The following is a 16,638-nucleotide window of genomic DNA, read 5'->3' on the forward strand; positions in this document are numbered from 1 at the left end:
TATTTTTTTGGAGGAGCTCTGGTAGCATAGTGCCTAAGGCACTTGACTGCTCACCAGAAGGCTGGCGGTTCAAACCCACCAGCCACTCCTTGGAAGGAATGTTGGGCAATCCTACTTCCGTAGTGATACTGCCTCGGAAACCCAAGGAGGCGTTGCTATGAGTCGGGGCCGACTCGACGGCACATAACAACAACTCTGTCCTATAGGGTCACTATTAGTTGGGATCAACTGGATGGCAGTGGGTTTGGTGTGCTTGTACCCAGGTATCTTCCTGGGTGGCACAATTGGTTATATGCTTGGCTACTAACTGAAAGGTTGGTGGTTCTGACCCACCCTGAGGCACCTTGGCCTTCTGAAAGGTAACAGCTTTGAAAACCCTATGGAGCAGTTCTACTCTACACACATGGGATTGCCATGAGTCAGAATTGACGTGATGCATTTGGTTTGGTTTGATGGTTATAGCCACTTATGCTCCCACCACCCTGTATGAGAGGGCATACCTGTCTCCTCATAGCTTTACCCACACTGTATATTACACAGCTTTCTTTTCTCTCATCTGATAGTGGCAAATGGTATCCCAGTATAGTTTACATTTGCACTTGGGAGCCAACACCTGCTTCCCATCCTCACCCTCTGCTCTCTCCTTAGGGACCTGCTGCAGCTGGGAGGGGAGCTGGCCCGGACATCACGGGCTGTCCAGGAGGTGGGCCTGGGGCTGAGCGCAGGCCTGCGGCTGGCCGAGAGCAGGGCCGAGGCTGCTCTGGAGAAGCAGGCTCTGCTGCAGGCCCAGCTGGAGGAGCAGCTACAGGACAAGGTGCTCTGTGAGAAGGATCTGGCCCAGCTTCAGGTGCAGAGTGACCTGGACAAGGCCAGGTAGGTTCCTGGTAGGCAGCATGCAAGGCAGGCCTCCCTGCAAAGGGTGCTTCTGGAGATGTTGGGAGGAGGGAGTATCCATTCAACAGAGATGGGCCCTTCCCCCACATGAGCTCAGCAAGTCTTCCCAGGTAGCCCATTTAGCAGAGGTAGAGACAGGTTCAGAGGCATTGGCCCAAGGTACATCACAAACAGTTCAGCCTTTGACATTAGAACTTGTGCTCCTAACTCCTGCTGCCTGGACAAGTCACAAAGCACTTTCCTATGAGGTAAAGCGTATAGTAACATAATTCTCATTTTATAGATGAGAAGTCTGAGGCTCAGAGAGGAGAAATGACTTTCCCAAGATTGCACAGCTAGGAAGGTGGACTCTAGGGTCCCTGCCTTGGGTTTGGGGAAGCATGAAGGGTGCAGGAGCTGGTGGGCTTGGGAAGAAGCTGAGGTGGGCCCCCTATTCACCTCTGCTGCTCCCTCACCTTCAGAGTGACAGAGCTGGCCTTGGCAGTGGAAAGCCTTCAGAACCAGAGTCTGGAGAAGGATCAAGCCAACAAGGTCCTCACTGAGAAGCTTGAGGCCCTGGTGAGATGTGCCCTGAGAGTGGCAGGGCAGGGTGGGGGACCGACCAGAGCCATGGACCCAGGGTCCACCTCTGAGAATCCCACTCAGACTCAGATATACTCTTCCTTAATTGAGAGCCTAGTGTACCACGAGAGAAAGATGTGGCAGTCTGTTTCTATAAAGATTTACAGCCTTGGGAACCCTATGGAGAAGTTCTACTGTCCTATAGAATTATAGAATCACTGTGAGTTGAAATTGACTCAGCAGCAGTGGGTATGGTTGGTTGAGTGTGTACCAAATCAGCAGTAAGCACATTCCCATCCCTTATCCCATGTCACCCCTGCTATAGCATGACCCCCATTACACAGGTGAGGACACTGAGCCATAGAAGGGAAATGCTTGTCCAGAGTCTTAGGAATGCTCATCCAATCTCAGAGCCAGTAGGCAGGAGAGTCAGGACTTGAACTCATGCCTGAGTCCCCTTGGAACTCAGCTGCCTCCCCACCCAAAGGACACTACTGCAGGGTACTGCCTGGGTTGATCACCCTTCTATATGAGAGCTGGCCTAGGTTCTATGTCAGCTCTCCTCCAACAGGCTGTGTTACCTGGGGCAGGATACTGCCCTTCTCTGGACCTTGTCTGTTCAATGAGGGGATTGGGGCTGCTATGGGGTCTATCAGGCAGCTGCTCCATGGGCGGTGGTACTAGAGGCCACCCTGTAAGTGGTGGACCAGGGAGGGACAGGAAGGGGTGGGTTTCAGACTGGGGCAGAGACCCTAACCATCCTTTCTTTATTCCTCCAACCGCACTTCAGGAATCCCTACGGCTACAGGAGCAGGGGGCTCTGGAGACAGAGGACGCAGAGAGGCTGCAGCAAACTCTGAGGGACCTGGCCCAGGTGGACACCAGAGGAGGGGAGAGACCCCAAGGGAGGGGTTGGACCACAGTGCCCAACAACGTCCTGGGCCCTCCTTCCCCCTGGTGGCCATGGGTTGAATTGCATGTGGTTGCGGAATGGCAGGCTGCTGTTAGAGAAGCCTGCTAGAAGCCATTGCCCTGCTGGGAGCCCCTAGTCTGAAAGCTGAGGCACAGCACCAGCCCAGGGGAAGCGGGCTGTCTCTGAGAAACGCTGAATGGTGTCTTAGCAGTTTATGTTTCGGCAAAATAAATGGGAGGCCTTACACGGGGCCCAGAAGGTTGTGACCTAGTGAAGGTGGTGGAATGGGGGGGACTTCTGGTTGGAAGGGAACCATGGAATGTGCTGCAGAGCCTAGGATGGCTCAGGAAGGCCCCATTGCCTGGGTGTCTTTGCCAACCTAATCCTGGTTCCCCTGGTGCCGCTGTGGTAAGGCATACCGCTCACCAAAAAGTTGCAGGTTTGAACCCACGAAGCACTCACTCTGCGGGAGAAAGAAGAAGCAGTCTACTTCTGTAAAGGTTTACATCATTGGAAACTCTATGGTGCCGTTCTACTGTGTGCTATAGGGCCGCTGTGAATCAGAATCCACTCGATGGTGGGTTTAATTTTGTTTTTTCACCCCCACTCTCAGGCTGTCCTGTCCGACACAGAGAGCGGCGTTCAGCTAAGTGGCTCGGAGCACACTGCTGATGCGTCAGACGGCAGCCTGCGGGGACTCTCGGGCCTGCGGACCCCGTCACCACTTCAGCGCTCCTCACCCGGCCGCGGGGGTTCCCCTCGCCGAGGCCCATCCCCAGCCTGCTCTGACTCCCCCACCCTTGCCCTGATCCATTCGGCTCTGCATAAGCGCCAATTGCAGGTCCAGGTAGGGCGGGTCTAGGGTCCAGGGGGCGGAGCCTAAGCATCCCAGGACAGGAGCCATGGCCCAGGGAGGGACCCTTGAGCGTCCTAGAGTGGGTCAGGAACTCAGAAAGGGCAGCTGAGCGTCCTGGACCCTGTCAGGTGCCAAGGAGGAGGCTGAGAGCTCTGGGGCGGAATCAGAGCCCAGGGTGGGAGGTGTTTGGGCAGTTAAGGGTGGAGCCTGGGGAGGAGGAGCCTTGGTCAAGCCTAGAGGCCTGGTAGCCAAGGAGGTGAGTATCCCCAGTCCTGTGAAGCCAGGAGCCTAGGAAAAGGTCTGGGAGGAGGAATCAGCCTAGGAGGAGAAGAGCTAGAGTCTAGAGGGAATAGAGAGTCAGAGCCAGGGTAAGGAGAAGTCTGAAGTGGAACCTGAAGCCTGAGCAGAAAGGGGAGAAGCCTGGGAGCTGTGGGGAGTCCTGTGGTGGACACAGCGTAGTTCAGTCAGAACCCAACAGAGAAAAGAGCGTTCTCGGTGCTTTGTCTGAGATGCTGGGGGCTTGGGTGGGAGTTTCCAGGACCCCAGGGAAATGGATGCGGGGGTTAGAGCCCAGGCAGAGGTCTCAGAAGGGTGGCAAGGGCTCAGGGGAGGAAGTAGAAACCAGGTCCTGGGGGCTTCGCCTGTTCTCCTGCCCCAGGCTGGGCACAGTGTGGGATGGTGACTACTTCTGGAACAGGCAGGGGTCAGTGTGGGTTCCGGGAGCCTCCTAGCTCTGAGTGATTCCTGGGCCATAGGACATGCGTGGGCGCTACCAGGCGAGCCAGGACCTGCTGGGCACCCTGCGGAAGCAGCTCAGTGACAGTGAATGTGAACGTCGGGCCCTCGAGGAACAGCTACAGCGTCTGCGGGACAGGGCTGATGGGGTCACTCAGGCCCACGAGGATTCCCAGCGCGAGGCCCAGCGTCTGCGGAGCGCCAATGACCTCCTGAGCAGGTGCTTGGGAAGTCTAAGGTGGGAATCCCAGGGGGTAAATCAGAGTCTGGGCCTAACCCTGCCTGAGCCTGTAAGATGCACATCTGTACTGCCTACTGAGGCAGCCACCATCCGTTCCACTGGGCCTCCAAGGGTGTATGTCAGGGAGAGAGGATAGCGAGGTTCTCTTTGCTGGCAAGAGTCAGCTCCAGGGAGTCAGCAGGAAAGAGAGCTTGCCATGGGCTGGGTCAGGGAAGACTTCCTGGAGGCAGGTCCTTAGAGGATGGGAGAATGTAGCCCATGGCCAGGACAACAACATGGCCATCATCTTCGCTGGTGCCCCAACCTCTCCTCCAGCACCCCTTCCCATTGACCTGTAGGGAGAAGGAAAGCCTGGCCCACAGCTTGCAGGTGACCCAGCAACAGGCTGAGGAGCTACGGGAGGAGCGGGAGAAGCTGCAGGCAGCCCAAGAGGAGCTGTGGCGCCAGCGAGACCGACTGGAGGAAGAGCGGGAGGACACGGTGCAGGATGGCGCACGGGCACGCAGGGAGCTCGAGCGCAGGTGAGCAGCTGCCAGCCTCCCTGCCAGGGCTGTGCCTTGGGTTCCCAACAGCATCCCTGGGAGTTAGTGAGCACCTGCTGTGTCTTAGAGATGCAAATGATTAATGTGCTCAGCTGCTAACCAAAAGTTTGGAGGTTCGAGACCACCCCAAAGCACCTTGGAAGAAAGGCCTGGTGATCTATTTCTAACATATCAGCCATTGAGAACTCTGTGGAGTCTGTTCTGACCAGGAACACAATACATGGTCCCAGATAGAATGGGAGAAAAATGTAAGACAGAACTTAAATTCCTAAAAAAGTTCAGACTTTCTGGACCAGTAAAGACTAGAGGAACCTTGAGACTATTGAAACTCAAACCACTCTCAGAGGTCACCTATCAGCCAAAAGACTGAGTGGCTTATAAAATAAATAATATCAATTCTGAGTACTGTGTTCCTCTAAATAATCATCTAAATGAGACCCAATGGTCAACATTTACCCTAGATAGACCAGAGATCAGAAGGAATGGGGGAATAAGGAAGCTAGATTAATAGAAACAGAACAACCAGAATGGAAATAATAGGAATGCTGACAAAGTGTGAAAAGTGTAACTAGTGTCACTGAATAATATAGATTGATATTGTCAAATGAGGACCTAATTTGCTATGTAAATTTTCTCCAAAATCACAGTAAAATATTAAAACAGAACAAAAAACCCCATGGAGTATGGTTCTATTCTGACCCACATGGGGTCTACGTGAATTGAGTTGACTTGATGGCAGCTTTTTTTTCACTGAGTCATGGACCTTGTACTATCCCAAGAAGTCTTCATGGTACTCCTCAAATGTGGGATCTTCTAACCAGCCCTGTTTTGAGAAATGAGGCTCAGGGAGGTGTAGTCACTGACCTAGGATCAGAGAACCAGTAGGAGGTGGTGCTTGAGTAATGGTAACAACCATAATTAAAACTCAAAAACTCACTGCCGTTGAGTTGGATCCAACTCATAGTGACCCCCTCCTTGGGTATCTGAGGCATTATCACTACGGAAGTAGATTGCCCAGCCTTCCTTCCAAGGAGCGGCTGGTGGGTTTGAACCCCCAGCCTTCTGATTAGCAGTTAAATGCCTTAGGCACACACCACCAGAGCTCCTCCATAATTAAAACAGCAGTAATCGTATTAACAACATCAACATCATTTTTTAAATTTAAAATTATAGTAATGATATTAATACTAATGTTACTAAGTGTCAGATGCCATTTTAAATCAAACCCAACCCATTGATATCAAGTCAATTCTGATTCATAGCGACCCTATAGGACAAGGTAGGGGAGAGTCTGGAAGCACTGTGCCATCTTTCTCCCACGGAGCAGCTGGTGGGTTTGAACTGCCGACCTTTTGGTTAGCAGCCAACCACTAAGCAACCAGGTTATCTCATTTAACGCTTGGGATATCTTTGTGGTATAGAAGTTATCATTATCCCCATTTTATATATGATGTGGCTAAGGCACAGAAAGGTCATGAAACTTAGCCAAGGCCATGCAGCTAATTAGTGGAAGAGCCTGAATTTGAATCCAGGCATTCTGCTTCCAGAATTAAGCCTTTAACCACTGCACAATTTACCTCTCTGAGACATAGGTAACAATGATGTTTACTATATTGTGGTAATGGATATTACTGTTTTTGCAGCCCTCAGGGAACTGTGACAGGCACTATTTTAAGCACTTCATATAGGGCATGTATCCTTATCACAAATTCATAAGGCAGGTGTTACCCCATTTTTCAGATGTGAAAACTGAGGTTCAGAGTCACAGAGCCAGAAGGTGGTGGGACCTGGCTGTCCTTGTGGATGAAGCTCTTGCCCTAGGGATTACCTCCCAACCCTGGAAGCTCAGGGCAGGGAAGTGACATGGATACCTGCCTGCCCTCTGTCCTGTAGCCACAGACAGCTAGAGCAGCTGGAAGGGAAGCGCTCAGGGCTGGCGAAGGAGCTGGTGGAGGTGAGGGAGGCGCTGAGCTATGCCACATTGCAGCGAGACGTGCTGCAGGCTGAGAAGGCGGAGGTGGCCGAGGCACTGACCAAAGTGAGTCCTGCCCACCACACAGCCACACACTGACCAGTCCTCGGGCTGATGTTTGACCATGACCACAAACCTACCTCAAGCCCTAAGTCCCAAGCCACCTCACTCTGGCTACAGACTGCCCCTATTTCAGGCTGACCTCTGACCCTGGTCATAGACTGATCTCTTCCTTCTAGATACAAGTTAACCTTTGACCCAGACCACAGCCTAACCTGTTTCCAGCCACAAGTGAATTGACCTTTATTGGTGGCTGTAGCCCTGCTCTCCCAGAGCCTCCTGGGGCAGTGCCTGTAGGTCAGAGTTATCCAGTCCCATCTCTGGACACAGAGCCCAGAGTCTATGATAGTTGGGACCACAGTGCAGAGAGTCCTTGGGGGGTGCCTGCCCCATACCCTGAACTGAGCCCTGAGCAATGGCTCCCCTAGACCATACTCTGGGGGGACCCTCCCATAGCTCACCTCTAGCCCCACCCTGCAAGGTGAACTGTGCTCAGCTCACTGGGTATGGCAGCAGGCCTTGGGCAGTGGTTATCTTCTGTTTCCCCTTCTAATCTTCCCACCCTGCCTCTGAGGGTCCTGCCTCTTCCTGTCCCTCCCCATTTTCCACTATTTCCCTATCTTCCCACCTCTCCTTGTCGCTCCTCATCTCTGTGTCTCCACAAATCCTTTCCTGTCTCTCCCCACCTCTCATCTGCTCCTCTCTTCCTTTCTGACTGTCCCCGGCTTCCTGGTCCCAACCCTGACAGGCTGAGGCTGGTCGAGTGGAACTCGAGCTCTCGATGACCAAGCTGAGGGCAGAGGAAGCTTCTCTGCGGGACGCGTTGTCCAAGCTGAGCGCCCTTAATGAGAGCCTGGCTCAGGACAAGCTGGGGTTGAACCGCCTCATTGCCCAGGTACTATGTGTTGCCCACCCCATCCCGCTGTCCTCCCTACACAGAGGACCTCACTCAGGTGTCCAGACTCCTGTCCATCTTGCAGTACACTTCTGTCCCTGTACGTCTGTCTTGGCCCCTGCCTCTGTCCCAGTCTCTCCCCACCTCTGCTGCTCTCTCTTGGACCCTGTCTATCTATCCTCTCTCTCTTATGGTATCAGAAAAGGAGTTCCATGGACCTTCCTCTCCTCCCCTTCCTCCCCACTATCCACATGCCCAGGAACATAGCCTTTCGCCCCCCACCCCAACAGCCTCCCTGGGCTGGTTGTGATGGGTGGGTGGGAGGAGGAAGAGTCCCTGGCCTAGGGTGGGACCCTCTGCCTGGATGGGGTGGGTGTGGCTAGGCTGATCTGCTTACAGGTTCCCACCCCACCCCAACCCTGGTCCCTATAGTTGGAGGAAGAAAAGGCAGACCTGCTGGGGCGGCAGCGACTGGCTGAACAGGAGGCCACCTGGGCACGGGAGGAGCTCGAGCGGCTAGAGCAGCTGCGTCTGGAGCAGGAGGTGGAGCAGCAGGGCCTGGAGGGCTCCCTGCGGGCATCGGAGCAGGCCCGGGAGGCCCTGGGTCACCAGCTCCCGACCCTACGCCAGGAGCACAGCAGGTTGCAGGAGCAGCTGGCCCAGGTGGGCCCAAGCACTGTGTATATGTTAGGGTCACATGGCAGGGCGGGGTCCAGACTCCCAGCCTCCTGCATCCTGTCCTGGGATAAGTTACAGGCCCAGGAGCTGATTCTGGGTTTAAATCCTAAGCTTACCCCCACTTAACCTTGGACAAACCACCCAACCTCTCCATGCCTCAGTTGCCACCTATAACATGGAGCTAATAGTTCCTATCTTGAAGGGTCTATTTACATAAGAAGACCCATGTAAGGTGCTTGGCAGAGGAGGGTCTGACACTGAGTCATCACTCATAGAGGTTTATTATATCGTTATGAGTAGAGAATCGTAGACTTGGAATCTTAGACTTGATGGGCACTGGAAGGGACCTTAGGGGCTCAGGGATTCAGTGACTGTCCTGAAGGGCCCGGTTACTAGAAGGGGCCTCTAGAGGACGGGGTGAGGAGCACAGGGAGCAGGATGGGTCTTCTGTCCCTTCTGTCTGTTGTCTATATTCAGCTTCTCTGGAAGTGTTAGAGTGAAGAAAGGGTTCTGTTACTCCCAAAACTAAGAGCAAGGACCCTCATTTTTTTCATGCCTGTGTACCATAGGCCCAGAGAAGGCTGTGTTTTGCCCAAGTACACACAGCAAGTCAGGGCAAAGCCTGGGCTTGAACCAGGGTCTCCTAGCTGCCAGGCCAGGACTGTGTTGGGCCCAGGGTGAAGGGGCTATATGATGAGCAAGCTGGGGGATTCTTTGAGTAGTGCTCATGGCCCGTGGGTGGGGGCAGCTTTCCCGGCAGTTAAGCGGGCGGGAGCAGGAGCTGGAACAGGCCCGGCGGGAGCAGCAGCGGCAAGCGGAGGCGCTGGAGCGGGCAGCCCGGGAGAAGGAGGCGCTGGCCAAGGAGCGAGCCGGCCTAGCAGTACAGCTAACGGCCGCTGAGCGTGAAGGTCGAACCTTGTCCGAGGAGGCCACACGCCTACGGTAAGGCAAGGCTTTGGGCTCTGTCCCTCTGCCCTGCGCATGCTGGTGGGGGGGGGGGGCGGTCTGCCTGGGGCCACACTGGGACCAGTCACGCCCTGGCATTGGCCCCCAGGGGCAGTTACTTAGTTACTTGCCAACACGTCCTAGCTATGGCTCAGGCTTCCCCAGGGAGTGCTGGCCCGGCTGGGCAGGTAGGCTGGCACCCAGCCCACAGCTGGCCACGCCCTGGGAGCCACAGTTTCCTGGGGCCTGGGAGGCTGAGTCCCAAGACCTCAGGGATTGTGTGCGCTGCAGCCTGGAGAAGGAGGCCCTGGAGAGCAGCCTGTTTGAGATGCAGCGACAGCTTGCCCAGCTCGAAGCCCGCCAGGAGCAGCTGGAAGCAGATGGGCAGGCCCTGCTGCTGGCCAAGGAAGCCCTGACTGGTACGGGGGCTGGGGGCTGGGGCTGGGGGTAAGCACACCAGGTTCCAGCCCAGACTGCAGCCTGCTAAGTTCTGGGACCTCACTGAAGCTGGGAGCACTGGCTGACCTACGTTCTAGTCCTGGGGCTGCCACTTAGATCTGAGCCTCCGTGAGCCTGCCCCTCCCGTTTGGGCTGCACAGGCCTCATGTGATAAATAGAGATGACAATGCCTGCCTTCTGGATGAGAAGAGAGAAGCGTATAAAAGGCTTGGCACAGTGCCTAGCTCATTCAATGGTGGCTGCCACTTAGCACCACCAGTACTGTTAAAGTTCTCAGCAGAGCCATCAGCTTTGCTAGAAGTCTCTTGGCCCTGTAATCCCAGTCCCACCTCACTCCATGTTCCTCACCTAGGCTCTGAGCTCAGGGGCTTTTCTTGCTCAGCAAACATTTACTGAACACCTACTTGGGCCATGAAGATTAATTTTCCTGTCCATGTCCATCTGAGCCCAACAAAACTCAGGAGGGAAATTGCTGAAGTCACTGGTGGGTTTCCAGTCCAGGAGATGGTCCACGGTGGGGCGTGTACTCACCATTGCCATCTCCACTAGTGCTGACAGTTATCACTCAGCTGATATACAGATTGCAGTTGGAAAGGAGATGCCTTAGATCAAGCTGGGCAGCTTTGGGAAGTTACTAGTCTCCTCTGAGCCTCCATTTCCTCATCTGCAAATTGGGGATGAGGATAAACTATGTGGGCGTGTTAGGAAGATTGGGTCTGTAAAGTGCTTGGCTGGGTGCCTGACCCACAGTCAAAAACCAAACCTGTTGCTGATGTGTCAACTCCAAGTCATGGTGACCCACGTGTGTCACAGTAGAACTGTGTTCCACAGCATTTTCAGTGGCTGATTTTTGGGAAAGTTTGCCAGGCTATTTTATTGAGGACGAGCTCTGGTAGCGTAGTGCCTAAGGCATTTGACTGCTAACCAGAAGGCTGACAGTTCAAACCCACCAGCCGCTCCTCGGAAAGAAGGTTGGGCAATCTACTTCTGTAGTGATACTGCCTCGGAAACCCAAGGGGGGGTCGCTGTGAGTTGAAATCAACTCCACGGTAGTGAGGTTTTTTTTTTAATTCTACCGAGGTGCCTCTGGGTGGACTCAAACCTTCAACCTTTTAGTTAGCAGCTGAGGACTTTAACCATTTACACTACCCAGGGACTCCTGACCCATAAATGTTCCATAAATAATGAAGGTTGTTATACTTTTGTTATTAATTATTTGTTTCATCCTATTAATGCTGTTCCAGGTAGGCCCGGGGTGGGGGGTATAGGGTCAGTGGGTACATGCAACAGATGCAGAAACTGAGGCCCAGAGAGGGTGAGTAGCTTCTTCAAGGGGACCCAACCTACATGCCTAGTGCCCATATAGCTTGCCTGGCCTGGGCATGGTGGTAGCCTGTCCCTTTCCCCCATCCTTCCTGCTCAGGGGAACTGGCAGGGCTGCGGCAACAGATGACAACTACAGAGGAGAAGGTGGCACTGGACAAAGAGCTGATGGCCCAGAAGTTGGTGCAGGCTGAGCGGGAGGCCCAGGCATCTGTACGGGAGCTGCGGGCAGCCCATGAGGAGGACTTGCAGCGTCTCCAGAGGGAGAAGGTGTGGGCGGCTGGGTCAGGTGGGCGGGGCTCTGAGCCCATCTCCTCTGTGACCTCAGATGACTCATTCCTCACTCTGCCTTGACTGTGAAATGGGGCTTCATCTCTGCTCTGGAGGCCCTAGGGATGGTTAGGAAGGTCCGTGAGGACTCATCCTTATAAAACATGCACAACTTGAGCCCCAAATCTGGTCCAACCTTGGTGATCTTGATGCAGGGGTCCACGAACACATCTGAGAAACACTGACCTAATTATAGCAGGAAAGCACTTTCATTTCCTAAGAAGTGCTATTTACATATGAAGGATGACTCTGGGAACTGAAAACATAGGAGAAGGAAGGGGCCAGGGAGGTTACTAGAAGGCTTAACAGAGAGGTGGTTAAGAACACACTGACTAGGATTACATTGCCTGGGTTTGAATCTGATTGGTCCTGTCCTGGCTAAGTTCAAACACTGGCTATGCTACTCTTCAGTAAAATGAAGATAATGATAGTAGAGGGTATTGTGAGGATGGGATGAGATAATCTATATAAAAAGTTTAACACATTGACTCGAATTTAGTAAGTGCTCCATAAATCCTTGTTATTATTACTGTTATAAGCATAATCTCTAGAGTGGGCCTCAGGACAAGAAGCCTGAGCCACAACTTGGACCAGGCTAGCTCTGACATAGTTTCCTGTCACTGTACAACTCCAGGGGGCACCATTCACCCTATAGTCTTCATGGATTTACTACTTTTTACTATTACTCACTGTTGTCAAGTCAGATTCGACTCACAGCGACCCCTCTTTGGGTTTCTGAGGTGGTATCACTATGGAAGTAGATTGCCCAGCCTTCCTTCCAAGGAGTGGTTGGTGGGTTTGAACCGCCAGCCTTCTGGTTAGCAGTCAAGTGCCTTAGGCACTATTATCAGCCTTCTCCAGCAGGTGGCAGTGAAGTGTTTTGAAAAACAGGTGCCTCTCTACTTTTCATGAAGTTGCTAAGGGGCTAGTGCTGACGCAGGCCCCTGCCCTGGGTACCCTGAGTGGGCTGTTCTTTGCCCTTGAGTTCTGCCCACCCATCCACCTACCCACTGCCCAGGGAGCCAAACTCCTGAGCCTCCCTTGCCCTTGCTCCACCAACTCAGACTCATTAATGGGTCCAGATCCACTCTCTTCTCCAGCTCCTCTCCCATCCCCAGTGTAGACCCCCTTTATCATTCACAATGAACCTAACTCCCCTTTAATCCTCCCCCTACCCCAACCCTGGTCTCTCTTCCATAGCTGTCTGAACAACCCCCAAGTCTAACATTCAGATTGCCCCTTTCCCCCCTGGCTTGAGGCCACCTCGCCTCCCCACCTTCAGGATCAAGCTCACTCCTCCCCCTTCCTGGCCTGGCTGCTGCCTGTGGCCCTGCCCCTTTCTCTCCCCATGTCCCCTGGTATTCTTAGCTCAAAAACAAAAACCAGTTGCTATCGAATCACTTCCAACTCATGGAGACCCCACATGTGCCAGGGTAGAATTGTGCCACATAGAGTTTTCAAAGGTGCCTTGGGGCACAACAGTTAAGCGCTCAGCTGCTAACCACAAGGTTGAAGGTGGTTGGAACCCACCAGCAGCTCTGTGGGAGAAAGAGCAGGCGATCTGCTTCTGTAAAGATTACAGCCTAGGTAACCCTTGGAGGCACTTCTGCTATGTACACTGGGTTGCTGAGTCAACAATCGATGGTAAGTTGCAACAACAGGGTTTTCACTGGCTGGTTTTTCTAAAGTAGATCACCAGGTCTTTCTTCTGAGGCGCTTACGGGTGGACTCCAATCTCCAACCTTAGGTCGCAGCCGAGCGTGTTAACCGTTCGTACCACCCAGGGAATCCAAAACCCGTTGCTATGGAGCTGATTTCCACCCACGGGGACCCCGTATGTGTCAGAGTATAATCATAATCCATCAGGTTTTCCTCGGCTGATTTTTTGGAAGTGCATCACCAGGCCTTTCTTCTAGGTACCTCGGGGTGGACGCAAACCAGCCTTCCAGTTAGCAGCTGAGGGCGTTAACCATTTACACTCCCCTGCACATCATTCTAATCCACAAAGTCACACCCACTGCTGTTGAGTCAATTCTGACTTATAGAGACCCTCTAAGACAGAGTAGAATTGCCCCAGAGTTTCCAGGGCTGTAATCTTTACGGAAGCAGACTGCTTCTTCTTTCTCCCATGGAGCAGCCTGTAAGTTTGAAACACCAGTCTTTTGGTTAGCAGCCAAGTGCTTAACCACCGCACCACCAGGGCTCCTTTCTAAACTCCAAACCAAAACCAACCAACCAGCCTACTGCCATTGAATCGATTACCACTCATAGTGCCCCTCATTGGGTTTCCAAGGTGGTAAACCTTTATGAAAGTCAATTGCCTCATCTTCCTTCCATAGAGCAACTGGTGGGTTTGAACTGCCCACCTTCTAGTTAGCAGTCAAATGCCTTAGGCACTGCCCCCCTCAGATACTGCAGTTGCCCCCCATACAACACACTTTCTCTTTTCTCCAGGCCTTTGTAGGGCTGTGCTCTTGACCTGAGATTCTTTTTTTTTGTTCTTCCTCTTTGCTGGCTGACTGCTACAGTTTTTGACCCCAGGGCTGGGCTGCTGCTGCTCCTTGGGGCTTATCAGGCCCTGATGTGTCCCCTGTCACAGCAGTTATCTCTCAGCCCTGGAATTACCTGGTCCCTCACCCTTTCTCCCCGGTTGGGGATGAGATGGCCCTGGCTGCCCTGAGGTTTGTGAGGGCTGTGTGAGCCCAGCCTGGTGTGTCACCATGCATGGACCTGACCCCACAGGAGGAAGCATGGCGGGAGCTGGAGGCCGAGCGGACCCAGCTGCAGAGCCAGCTGCAGCGGGAGCGAGAGGAGCTGCTGGCCCGGCTGGAGGCTGAGAAGGAGGAGCTGAGTGAAGAGATTGCGACCCTGCAGCAGGAGCGGGATGAGGGCCTCCTCCTGGCTGAGAGCGAGAAGCAGCAGGTTTGCACACCCCCTTGGTGCCTCCACTGTCCCCATGGGGCCCCTGCCCTGAGGTTGGTCCCTATTCAGCCACCCAGCAGCTAGGAGCCCTGGGGCAAGCCACTTCCCTCTCTTCCCCTTTTCCTCACCTGTAGGGTGGGTGTGTTAGAGGGATTTTGGGGAAGCATCGCTGAGACTGATGTTCATAAAACCTGAAGCCAAGAACTGGTGCACAGTGGGAGCTTCTTCATAAAATTGCAAGCACATGCCTGGTGCTTGTTCATGAAACCACAAGCCTGTGCCTGGCCTATAGTGGGACTTACCCATAAAGCTGCAAACCCATGCCTGGCACACAGTGAGAGCTTATTTATAAAGCCACAAGCCTATGCCTGGCACACAGTGAGAGCTTGTTCATAAAGCCCCAAACCCATGCCTGGTGCACATGAGAGCGTGTTGAAAAGCAGTGACAGCTGTGACTCCATAGCATGGGTTCCAGAAATGCTGACCTTTTTTCTAACCCCTTTCTCTGCCCTGCCCTAGACTGGGTATGGTGTCTCTGTGACCCTGTATCCTGAGGTGTTTGCAGCAATGGCCATATGCATTAGCTGACTTTCCTCTAAAAGCACTGGCTGACTCCTGACTTTCCCTTAACGTGATGGAGACACAAAGCAGACTGTCCCTTCCCTCTCCTCACAAATGGTGTCACCCTGGGCTAGTCACTTTACCTCTTTGAGTCTCAGTCTTCTTATCTGTAAAATGGCAATGGTGATAGACCCTGCCTCAGGATTATTGTAGCAAGTTAGTGAGATAAGTTGTGTCCGTGTCTAGGGTTACTGTTGTAGCTGTTGTACCCTGTGGTAGAAACTAAGGGGGTGGGCATTCACCTCTGCCCTGGGTTCACCTGTATTGACCCACTCAGGCCACCAGCCCTTGACAGGCACATTTCCCAGGGAAGTGTAGGGGAGGGGTCTGAGTGCCCCTGGAAATAGCTGCTCAAGCCTGGTTCCCTGCCTCTGCTCAGGCCCTGTCCTTGAAGGAGTCTGAGAAGACGGCACTGTCAGAGAAGCTGATGGGTACGCGGCACAGCCTGGCTGCCATCTCCCTGGAGATGGAGCGGCAGAAGCGAGATGCTCAGAGCCGGCAGGAGCAGGACCGGGTAGGGTGGGCCAAGCAAGTGGGCATCTATCTGAGTGGGGAGACACAGCCCTGCCTTGAAGAGGCCCTATCTGAGGGAGAGGCATGGCCCCGCCCTGGGGAAGCCTCCAGTCCGTGTGGGGGCCTTCAGTTTGAGGGAAGTGTCACAGCCCCATCCTTGGGAGTCCCCAACCTGAGGGAGGTGGGGCACAGCTCTGCCCTGGAGAATCCCTTAGTCTGAGAGGGAGACCAGCTACACAGGCAACACTCACCAGCATCGATGGGTCAGCAGAGGATCTGGCAGGCCAGCGGGCGAGGCTGGATTTGGAGCTGAGAGTGGATGGTTCAGCTGGGGGAGGAGATGATAGAAAAGGACCAAGTCTGAGGTCCCTACCTGTCCCAGAGCACCATGAACGCCTTGACGTCCGAGCTGCGGGACCTGCAGGCCCAGCTTGAGGAGGCTGCCGCGGCCCATGCCCTTGAGGTGAAGAGGCTGCAAGAACAGGCCCGAGACCTCAGCAGGCAGAGGGAATCCAGCCTGCGTCAGGTGAGCAGCCTGCCCCGTACTTTCCTGGTCAGCTAACATGCTAAGTGCTGCTGTGTGCCTGTGGGGCCGATAAACGTGTAAGATTCGTCCCTACATTTGAGACCAAGTCAGCGGCCAACTTAGAAAGGAGGCGGTAACCATTTTAATTTATTTATATCGTTGTAAAAACATATGACACAACATTTGTCAATTTAACATTTTTCTTGTGTACAGCGTAGTGGCATCAATTATATTCTGTTGTGCTACCATTAGTAATATCTGTTGCCAGATTTCTTATCCGCACAAACAGAAACTCACTGCTCTGAACATTGACTCCATCTCTCCCCTGGCGGCTATGGTAAACTGGTCTCTCTACATGCAAGCATTTATTAAGGCATTTGACTGCTAACCAGAAGGGTAGCAGTTCAAACCCACCAGCCACTCCGTGGAAGGAAGGTTGGGCAATCTACTTCTGTAGTGATACTACCTCAGAAACCCATGGAGGGGTCGCTGTACGTTGGATCTGACTGGTCAGCAGTGTGTTGCATTGTTTGCATTATTGTGTATCTACCCCCTTAGGGAGGAGCTCTGGTAGCATAGTGGCTAAAGCACTTGACTGCTAACCAGAAGGCTGGCGGTTCAAACCCCCCGGCCACTCCTCGGAAGGAAGGTT

At 53.5% G+C, this 16,638-nt stretch overlaps 1 protein-coding gene across 1 annotated transcript in view; it reads left to right on the forward strand.

Annotated features, from left to right (window-relative positions):
* The window catches only part of CROCC (ciliary rootlet coiled-coil, rootletin), a 52,860-nt gene that overhangs the window by 12,107 nt on the left and 24,115 nt on the right, over nucleotides 1-16,638 (forward strand). The window contains exons 9-23 of the mRNA XM_007935850.1: nucleotides 649-873; nucleotides 1,356-1,452; nucleotides 2,246-2,329; nucleotides 2,982-3,215; nucleotides 3,980-4,179; nucleotides 4,539-4,721; nucleotides 6,636-6,780; nucleotides 7,523-7,669; nucleotides 8,102-8,332; nucleotides 9,096-9,289; nucleotides 9,584-9,711; nucleotides 11,175-11,344; nucleotides 14,147-14,326; nucleotides 15,327-15,461; nucleotides 15,843-15,986. Coding sequence (XP_007934041.1) covers nucleotides 649-873; nucleotides 1,356-1,452; nucleotides 2,246-2,329; nucleotides 2,982-3,215; nucleotides 3,980-4,179; nucleotides 4,539-4,721; nucleotides 6,636-6,780; nucleotides 7,523-7,669; nucleotides 8,102-8,332; nucleotides 9,096-9,289; nucleotides 9,584-9,711; nucleotides 11,175-11,344; nucleotides 14,147-14,326; nucleotides 15,327-15,461; nucleotides 15,843-15,986 — 2,497 coding nt within the window. The remainder of the gene's footprint in view (nucleotides 1-648; nucleotides 874-1,355; nucleotides 1,453-2,245; nucleotides 2,330-2,981; nucleotides 3,216-3,979; nucleotides 4,180-4,538; nucleotides 4,722-6,635; nucleotides 6,781-7,522; nucleotides 7,670-8,101; nucleotides 8,333-9,095; nucleotides 9,290-9,583; nucleotides 9,712-11,174; nucleotides 11,345-14,146; nucleotides 14,327-15,326; nucleotides 15,462-15,842; nucleotides 15,987-16,638) is intronic.

Source organism: Orycteropus afer, unplaced genomic scaffold (assembly GCF_000298275.1).
Source record: "Orycteropus afer afer isolate SDZICR_OR568_19922 unplaced genomic scaffold, OryAfe1.0 scaffold00031, whole genome shotgun sequence".
Classification (NCBI taxonomy): Eukaryota; Metazoa; Chordata; class Mammalia; order Tubulidentata; family Orycteropodidae; genus Orycteropus; species Orycteropus afer.